The 10,555-nt window shown below is 32.2% G+C and overlaps 1 protein-coding gene across 1 annotated transcript; it reads left to right on the forward strand.

Annotated features, from left to right (window-relative positions):
* The first annotated feature begins 242 nt into the window (after positions 1-242).
* Positions 243-1,323, forward strand: LOC106767841. Its single transcript, XM_014652795.2, has one exon. The coding sequence runs from the start codon at positions 309-311 to the stop codon at positions 1,182-1,184; it is 876 nt and encodes a 291-aa protein (XP_014508281.1). The 5' UTR covers positions 243-308; the 3' UTR covers positions 1,185-1,323.
* The last annotated feature ends 9,232 nt before the right edge of the window (positions 1,324-10,555 follow it).

The raw sequence follows: 10,555 nt of genomic DNA on the forward strand, positions 1-10,555 counted from the left end.
AGGAGAACAAGCCAGGTATACACCTTAAGACTCCAACCCATTTCACTGCACATAATATCACATTATTATTGTATGTTATAGAGAACAATGTCGGCTATAGATGTGACTGCTTAACCGAAATCTAAGGGAAACCCATGCGTCTTCCACATGCCCCCACACGTTAAACAATGTCATTTGTGGTACTTTTTTTTTCATTGGTTGTTTCTACCTCTAGAAATAATTGGGGATAGTCCCTATATAAAGAGAGTCAAGGACTTAGCAAGAACATCCCAAAAAATTAAGCTTCAAAAACAACTTAGAAGAGAAAAATGGCAAATAATAAGTACCATATTCGCTCAATTAGTTTACCTTCTAGATCTCATCCTAGCACCATTAGAGTAGAGGAGGAGCTGAGCAAGCTAAAGACTTGGGAAGGAACATCCACACCCTCTTTAGAGTCCATTCAGAACGGCCTATCCTTGCTTCAAGAACTTTACATTGCGTTGGATGATCTTCTCAACATGTCATCCACCCAACAAGTGATTTCTCTCCACAAAGATGACAAATGTGTGGAAGAAGTGTTGGATGGTTCTATGAGAATTTTAGATATGTGTGGCATCACAAGGGACACCTTGTTGCAGATTAAGGAAAATGTCCAAGCCCTTCACTCTGCCCTTCGAAGAAGGAAAGGAGATTCGAGTGTTGAAACAAGTGCGGCTGAGTACAAATTCTTCGCGAAGAAGATGAAGAAGAATGTGAACAAGTTGATCACATCATTGAAGCATATGGATGCTAAGTTTGGGGTGTCACCACTTTTGGATCTTGATCACCACCTCGCTTCTGTGACTAGAGTGCTTAGGGAAGTCATTGTGATCAACTTGTCAGTATTTCAATCTATTTTGTCATTCTTGACCGTGTCTTCATCGAAATCGAAGGCAACCAAATGGTTGCTGGTGGCAAAATTGATGCACAAGAGGGTGAAACCATCTGAGGAAAACTCAGAGAATGACAATGAGTTGCATTCTGTGGAAATGGCTTTGAGTACTCTTCTAAGTGAAGGCAGTCATGATGAGAGCATTCGGGTAGCGCATGAAAGATTGGAGGCTTTGGAGAATGCCATTGAAAGTGTTGAGAATGGCTTGGAGAGTGTTTTTAGGCGCTTGATTAAAACCAGAGCTTCCCTTCTCAATATAATCTCCCAGTAGGTACTTTCAGTGTCAATTTTTCTACAAATCCTAATATGCATACAAATTTTAGGGGTATGCTGAGGAGTGATTTGTACATGTATACAATCCAAAAGTAATACAATGAAATGTAAAAAAAGAAATGTTTACTTTTTCTATATTATGGTGTGTTCTTGTGTCAATCCTGTTTTATTTGTGCTCATCGTTAAATAGTTGATATGATTTGTCCATCCATAGCTTTGCTTAAAAAACATATTAGTAAAGACTTTACTATTCCTTTTCAAATTTTTTTCATAAAATAATTGAAGGGACAGTTATTACTATTAGTAATTGAAAGTTCCAAAGGGAAGCTTTGAACAAAAGCTCTAGAGAACTTCATCTGCATAATGAAATCCAGAACTCTATCACCTTAACATTAGACCTATGTAATCTGGCATTCTTTGGTCATACTATTCTCGGGAGACAACAATTTTCAAATAGAGCATTGCCATCACTAAGTGTTATAACATACTATTATCTACCAAACCCAAGACTTTTTTCTTCTCTTTCTTGGATGCGAAAAAAACCCTTCTGAACTCTCAGGTTACTCTTTGGAGCTGAATTTCGAGTTTTCATTTGATTAAGGCGAAATCCGGAATATGATTCATTCAGTTTAGCTTGTGTGATGTTACATGAAAACTGTGTTTTCCTGTAATGGCCTGACCCTAAAGAAATCGTAAGCATCTGCTGCGTCTTGTCTATCTATTTAGAGTCTATGAAAAAGGGAAAGTAAATGCGATAAAAGTTCTTTGGGTAATTCTGCTTTTGAAAAGGGACTATTCTCTAAACTAGGCCAAAGATACAGTGCACGATTAAACATCCTTCGTCTCTTTTCGTTTTCTCATAGAGGCATTATGTCAAGCAAATGGTCCATATCCCCACAAATCAACCACAGTTACAAAAGAAAACATTCTCAAGCACATTGTCCACCTCATGATTTAGACATGCATTGATAAAGGTTGAAATTTTGTCAAATTAGCATACTCATTCAAAACAAAAGAATATCCCAAGAATCAAATAACCTAACTTAGATTTAAAAAGAAGTGTTAATGCACAGATAGAGTGGTTTTTGTGGTAATGGTAACCTCCGAAAATAACGCCTCTTCTTTTCGGCACAATCAACTCCATGACGAAGGGAAGGGATATAATACAACTCCATTGTTTAAAGCTTCTAAATTTATCAAATCAATCAATAGGTTGTTTTATAGTTATTCATTTCTTTTTAAAAGGCTGTTTAAACATCTATGAAGTTAAAATTTCGAATAAAAATTATGATACATTTTTTTTTTTGAAAATGATATTTTGATATCAATTTTTTTACATCATTTTGACACTGCACACGTGTCAAAATGTGGTTGGACGATTTCAAATTAAAAAAAAAACTTTGATTTTTTTCTTCCAAATATATCTTTTTTTCAGCTTTTCTAATTTGAAATCGTCGATGCACGTTTTGACACAAGTATCAAAATAGTGTCAAAATATCATTTTTCTTTTTTTTTTCTCAGCATTATACACAAGTATTTACATATTGGCCAGGCTAAGAGAACACAACCCCTTACAAACAAAGATAGAGTCAAATTATTACTATAAAAGTAAACTAAATTCACAACAGAATAATTACATCAACATTAATTTTATTTAATTTTTAACAACAATAATTTTTATTGTATTGTTTAATCTTATTTTTATTTATTCGGGACATATTTTTTTATAGTGGGGAATGATTAAAGCAAATTATTAAAATATTTTTGACACAAAGTAAGGAGAAATACAACTTTTTTATCGATCTGACAACTTTGTTAAATTACGAATTTGAATAAGGTGTTATTGAATTAATAATCTCATTTTGAACAAGTAATCACCCAACTTTATTGTATATTTTTTTATATTAAAGGCACATTAAATCACATAAACAGAGTAAATCTCATTTTATATTAAAGGCACAGCAAATATAATATTTAAACTTGGATTTTCTTAAAATAATTAAAAATGTAGATAAACATACTATATAAAAGAATATATAATATACTAGTATAATTACCTAAAAGGAATATAATAATATATACAGGAAAACTACTGAATTATAGAGTTTCTTCAAAAATTATACATGATTAAAAAAGAAATGTTATCCTATAAAACAAAGTTATTAATTCCTCTTCATCCAGAGATACATCAATTCTTATATTTTCATCTGGTAACATTACAAAAGTGATCATTAAAAAAAAAATACACAACAAAATCAACAAACACACATGGATGGATAAGATAGTTGAAAAAGGATAATATTTATAAATAGTAAAAAACTTTTTAATAAGATACATTAGATTTAAACACACAAAAATTCACACCATAATATATTTTTTTTTTCTAAATTTATCAGATATGTACACTTAAATTAGATTCATAAAGTTATAAAGTTATGTACTTGTGGTAGTAATGCATTACTCTATCGAGCTATCAAACACAAGACTAATATTTATCACAATCATAAAAACCTTACGGACATTTATATGATAGGATCTCCGACCATTCTCACCCACCTAATCATTCTCCTCTATATGAGTATGAATAATTATTAGTGTTCACGATAGCTTCACATGATAGAATAGTCATTACTTCAATGCACACCCTAGTGAATCATACCAAATAGAGTTTTTTCACGGAAATCCATGCATTATCACCAAATATCATACTTTTGTTTCGACATTTGAAATTCATAATACTAATAATATAACCAATAAAACTATATAATTCATGAAATACTACCAATATAACACACAATGCAGAATGACACCTGAGAGTACATAAGGCGAGTTCAACATTGGCTTCATGAGGGTTTGGTGCCTAACAAGACCATTGTGGCACCTAGTGTTGAGATCCCTAGAACCCTTCTTGATAAAATTTGGAGAAATTCGCCCAACAACATAAGATGGTTCCCAGTAACAAAGTCGGTGAGCACCCTAACTTTGGTTTCACCCAAGCATAGGCTCATAAAATGACAACCAAATTAGAGGTCCACCGTCAAAGTGGCGCTAGGTGGTACAATCCTATGCCCAACACCTGGAACAAATTTTCTCTCTGACTTGAAATTTTGAATTGGCACCTAATGTCCCTTTAGTGTTATCCAGTGTCATGACAGAAAGTGTCGTGGATGAGAGAGTTTAACCTATTCAATTGCTCAAATTGATACTTTCTACTCTTTGCTTTTGCTCAATCAATTTTAAAACTCTTTATAAGTTATACCAATTTGCCCAATTAATAAACTTATAACTCTCATTCAAGCACATATCAAACCCAGAAACAACATATGACAACACAATAATAACACATGATCGCGCACCATATTAGTACATGTTGTTCAAATTTCAAAGAATACTATAACATCTAATGTTTCTCATAATTAACATGCAGTATCCAATTCAATATGAATTCACAAGAAAACCACAAACATAGGCTAGTTTTCTTTACCTGGTGAAACTACTCAAAAAACTCTCAGACACCAAAACTCCTTCAACCTCATGTGATGATTATAAAAACATCACAAAGATGATCAGATCATATCATTGTATCATTGACTAATAAAGATTCACATTAATGACTCTAAGTAAAAGAAGCTCACATGGAAAGAGAAAACATATTTGACTAAGAATAAAAAACATATACCTACTTAAATAGAGAAATTGATTTGAAGCTAAAAAGATAATCTATGAAAAAAGATGACGTGTTTTAAAATAATAAAATTCATATATAATTAAATTATTTATATTAAAACATTTTATTATAAAAATAGTTGAGTGTTAGTATTTTAAAAACAGTATCAATCATAAAATATCATTTTCTAAATCATGTAAATTAAAAAAGAAAAATCAAATCAAAATAAATTATGGTACCTTCTAAATCAATTTTCCATTGTATTAACAATTATCATATATGACATTACAACACATATGACCTTTAACAATTATCACCTTGTATTAACTACTGACTTTCTTAATTCTTGAAGTGTTGAAAGTCTCTACAATCTCATCACCGATAATTTCATCTCATTTTGACCAATAATCTAACATCAAACTCATTTTTTTATTATATATTTTAATGCAACGCATGTTCACTTGGACTCACTAAGATGTAATTGTTCTGCATTATACTACTTTGGCGTCCCATTTAATAATTCACAAATGCTTTTTTTTTTTTTATTCCCTTAAAATAGCGTTTTGCAAATTGTCAATTGCTTATTTCTCATGCCTTTGTCATAGTCTCATAGACATGAATTCGATGATATTTGATATAAGCAAAAATTACTTTTTGAAACTTTCACTGCATTACATTTAATTTAGCTTCAAGTGTGGATTGCTTCACCCGGTAGCCCTTGAAATAAAATAAATAAATAAATAAATTACTTTATAAAATTTCGTGAAATTATGTGCAAAAGCCTTTATAGGAAATATTATATATATATTGATGACTTAACTTTTAAACTTTCCATTTTTTCAACTTTTTGTTGAAGTTTGACACAATATCTTTTACTTCTCAACCAACTTATTCAAACTGCAAGATTAACAATATAATTGTGTCTTTATTTATCATCATACATAAGATTTGTCGAGTTGCAAAAGCTAGAAAATTCGTATCAAAATTTTTCACCTTTAACAGTTACAAATGTTAGAAGAAAGATGTTCCAATTTTCATATTTTGTAATTTTAGTCAATCACAGTTACCACGTCAGACCAAATGGGAGACTAAAATTTAACGTAATTTTGGTGATGAAAAAATTAACACCATATTTTCTTTTCTTATGATACCCAATCACAGATTTTTTGAATATTTGGTAGTACAATCTTATTGAGATTCTTAGACCTTTTGATGGTGTAAAACGTTTGATAGATCAAAATCTTCTGGTGGCTCAAAATTGTCTGTTTTGATCGGTTCTTGTCTTCATCAATGCATCTATATCTTCAGAGAATCTAATAGTATCAGATAATCTATTCTTCATCAATTTATAACTTTCTTTAGAAACTTCCTCTACATAACATTTTTAGCTCGATAATAAAACTACTCATCACGTGACTTCACTAGTTTAAACATGATTTACGTTTGATAGTTATTTTTTTTTATAAATAAAACATTGTATTAACAATTTGTCTAAGTGAAAGTTGTGATCGTTCAACTGTTTGTTAGTTAAGAGAAAATTTATTGAAATAAAAATTTAAAACCTAAGTCTTATGAACATAAATTTACATTAATTATTTATATATTTTCTATTCTTCTTTTTCATCCATCTAACTCTTCTTTGCATATTTTATTTATGTTTGATGTCTATTATTTTTTTTCTTATCTATTTAACTCTTCTTTCTTTGCAGATCTTTTTTTTCGATTATCGTTTTGTACATTTATGTGATAGAGGGTGTGAATTTTTTTTATCAGCGATTAGAGACGTGAATGAATTTATTTAAGCAGTAAGATTGACTAATATCACGAGTAAATTAAAGTAATTGAATAAATTCTCATTTATCTTAATATTTTTTTACGGGTTACACTAAGTTAGGACTGATTTGTCAATATGTAAAAAATAAAGTTGAATTATTTTTCCACTTACCATGCTAGAGTTTTTCTTTTACTAAACGAAATAAATTACATTTCATAATTACACATCTAGGTTTATTTTTAAAAAATAATTACTTGCAGGATCAAATCATACACATGCACAACTTTATTGTAGGGAAATTATGACAAAATTTGACTATTAAAATAAAGTTGAACGTCATGATTTTTATGTAAAGTTAAAATCACCAATTATTAACTTAATCAAAATGATATAAGTGACACACAACTTCAAACACTAGTGCAAAAACGCTGTTTAACGTCACCCCTTAGACGTCCGTTTCGTGAAAATCCGACGTTTACTAATGCGCGGTGGCATTATTGTAAATAAATTGGAAAACTAGATGTCAGTTTCGATGTCAGGCAACGTCTATGACATCATAGACGTCGGACCTCTCACAAACTGACGTCCAATAGCCTGAGGTATGTGATAAGAAAGTCCATTGACGTCGGCGTTTTCAGGGGACCGACGTCTACTATGTAGCAATTAATGCTATACAAAAATCCCAGGAGCTTAGACGTCGGCTGGAAAGGGCACCGACGTCTATGTCACTGACAGGAAAATCAAACGTCAACCGATTCAGCTTTAGACGTCGAATAGACGTCGGATCCCGTGAAAAATCAACGTCGATTGGGCTACAATTAATGTTGTTCACCTAATACCTCAGGCAATTAGACGTCACGTAGTCAAACGTCGACGTCTAAGGCCTGTCTGAAAGGTGGGAAGACAAAAATTCTTCAATGTAGATGTCAGTTCTAAGGGGCACCAACGTGTACGTTCCTTGCAAACGTCAGTTCTGAGGGGCACCGACGTCTACGTTCCTTTATTTTCACCAAATTCGAGGGTTGTAGACGTCGGCTATTAGGGGCATCGACGTTAACTTCCCTGACAGGAAACCAAAACGTCAATCTTTTCAGCTTCCTAGACATCGATTTCTGGAGCAACCGACGCCCCATTTCATTTTAAATAGACCGCGGACTCTTCTCAAAATTCAGTTTCAATCGCGTCTTCATCTCTTCTCCTTTTTCTCTGCTTCTCCTCTACTGTTTATCTCTTGCTGCATTGCGTTGTCGTTTCTCATAACGTCATTGTCTTCGTCCTCTCCTTTTTCTCTCTTGCATCCCAGGTTCGTGGTTTTTTTTTTATGCTACCCGTTTAAACTTTCTTTAGTTTTTTATCGATTATCTTGTCGTTGAACTGATTAAAATTTCTTTTCTTTGTGTTGTGTTTTAGTGCAGTTTTGATCCTCTCTTTGGGTAACATAGTGCAACATTCTTCCTTTGCTGGTTTCCTCACAAGAAGAGTGACGATCTTTTGAGTTCTCTAGTTCTTCCGACCCAAAATGGAACCTAGGTCCTTGTCTACTTCTCGACACCGTAATTTTTTTCTGTTGCGGTTGATTAATGGGAAGTAGCCATGGACCCAGATTCGGTTTTGGGTTGAAAGGACTAGAGGATTCAAAAGACGCAAGCTTTTTTTGTGAGGAAACTAGCGAGAGAAGAATGTTACACAATGCTACCGAAAGCCTGGATCAAAACTGCACTAAAACACAAAATTGTTATTAGACGTCGGTTAAAGTCATGTCCGACGTCTATAACAACATAGTCGTCGGTTAGTGTCATTTTAAACCTCTTTATATATTCATGTTGACGTCGCTTTAATCATAGGAGAACGTTTATACAGAGTAATTAGACGTCGGTGTGTGTTTAAGCAGACGTCTATAGAGACGTCGGTGGATATCTGTAACCGACGTTGAGTTCGACGTCGATTCTGAGGAATTCCGACGTCCCATAGATGTCACCCATTTAGACGTCGGATGTGAAAGTGACGTTAAAAGCCCAAATTAACCGACGTTAAACAGCGTTTTTGCACTAGTGAAACATAGATAGTAAAAGTAAAGTCATGAAAACATGACCATCTCAATGCCTTTTTATTTAGAGGAAGTCGTTTTATCTTATAGCTCTACTTTGGTAAAAATATTTCAGAAAAATATAAGAAAAGAAGTTATGTATATTTTATCTCTTTTAATGAAATTTTTTATTAATTTTATAAAATAATAAAATATAATATAATTTTTCTTTATTTTTAAAATTTTTGGTGGGGTACTCGCTAAGTATGATTTATGTCTTCCTCTGAATCCCAAAAGTTCAACTGAAATTATAAAACTGTCCAAGAGTTACAGAAGCAAAAACATTATAGGTTTCAAACCCACACCTTTGTTTGTTCTTTTCTTTTTAATTTAAAGCACGCCTTTAGATTAAATCATGCTTCATGTAACAAATATGAACTCAAGCCTAGCCTAAATCATCATAAAAAAGGTTATTCTCGAAGTCTTCAATTATATAATGTGTTTATACTGTAGTTAAAAATGAATTAAAGTCACCACAAATAATAATAATAAAAAAAAAAAAAAACCTCAAAACAACAGAAAACAATTCCTTTCTCTTAATAATTCTAGGAATTATGATACGTTTGTTGTTATGTTCGAAATTGACGTAATGTGTTCCAAGGCACGCCTTTTATTTCGCATCCCTTGAATTAAATAATGCTTCATGTAACAATGTGGACCACAAAACCATTAAAAAAGTCATTGTCTAAGGTCAAAAGTTGTATAGTTCAGCCATATCTTTGGGAAGCAAGAAAAGAATCTGAATCAAAAGAAATCGTGATTTGTACAACAAATCAATATTGTGATTTCTTGATTTTCACCCATCATCCTAATTCACTCTTACATATCTTACTTTTCCATCTCATTCTAGATGCCTAAGTTGAAATTCACCCACAAAGTAAGTCTATCAAATTTATGATTTGATCATACATGTTTTAAGTAACTTGGTGCTTCAAACAAAATCATAATCAACAAACTATAGTTTAAACATGAAATTAGTTTATCAAATATGTTCGAAAATCTTCTTGCCACATCCAGTTGGACGGCAATTAATTTTTTAAAATCACGTAAAACAGAAATATTAGGTTTAAGGCCGGCAGGGTATGGAAGATTAGAACTCGGTAGCAACGTGTACCATATTAAAGTAAGAATTATGCTACCCTCATAATATTTAAGAGAAATAAAGTTATAGAACAAAGCTTTTTTTTAGTAATTGATTCAAAATATCTATTGTGTATGATCTTTTGAAAGAGACTATTCCTTACACATAAGAACAATAATGCAAAATACAGAATGCTGAAGTAATACACCGAATTCAAACTTTGGCAGGTCCTAATCCGTAGAAGGAACATTGTGGTAACAACGTACGAGTTCTGCCGATGAAAATGATCTTTTGTTTTTGCCATTTTAGTTACGTGAGTCAAGGTTCAAGGAACTTTAGAAGAGAAGCTTTAAATGTAACCGACCTTCATAACATAATAAAAGTATATATGTACCGTGCCATTGGCGGTGCCTTTTTCTTAGATTCAATACAGAGACTCAAGCAGACGGTTTGGTCCTTTTCGTCTCTTCTTCACACAAGACCCACCTAATTATGAGAAACATACCTATCCCATGTGTTCTTTTTGTTTTTCTGAACCTTGTACTGTTTGTTTTTTTTTTTTAATAGAAAAATAGCAGATTTAATGCACACTCACAATTATTGACTAGAACTAGAACATTAATCACTGTCAGTAAAAATTTACATGCGAACTTTTAAGCAGACAGATTGTGACCAATTCTACTATAATTCCTAAACATTGGAAAATCCATGTTAGAAAAAATTACTCACCAAACAAGGAAAATAACTTACGGGAAGGTGGG

The sequence above is a fragment of the Vigna radiata genome, chromosome 7 (genome assembly GCF_000741045.1).
Source record: "Vigna radiata var. radiata cultivar VC1973A chromosome 7, Vradiata_ver6, whole genome shotgun sequence".
Taxonomy (NCBI): domain Eukaryota; kingdom Viridiplantae; phylum Streptophyta; class Magnoliopsida; order Fabales; family Fabaceae; genus Vigna; species Vigna radiata.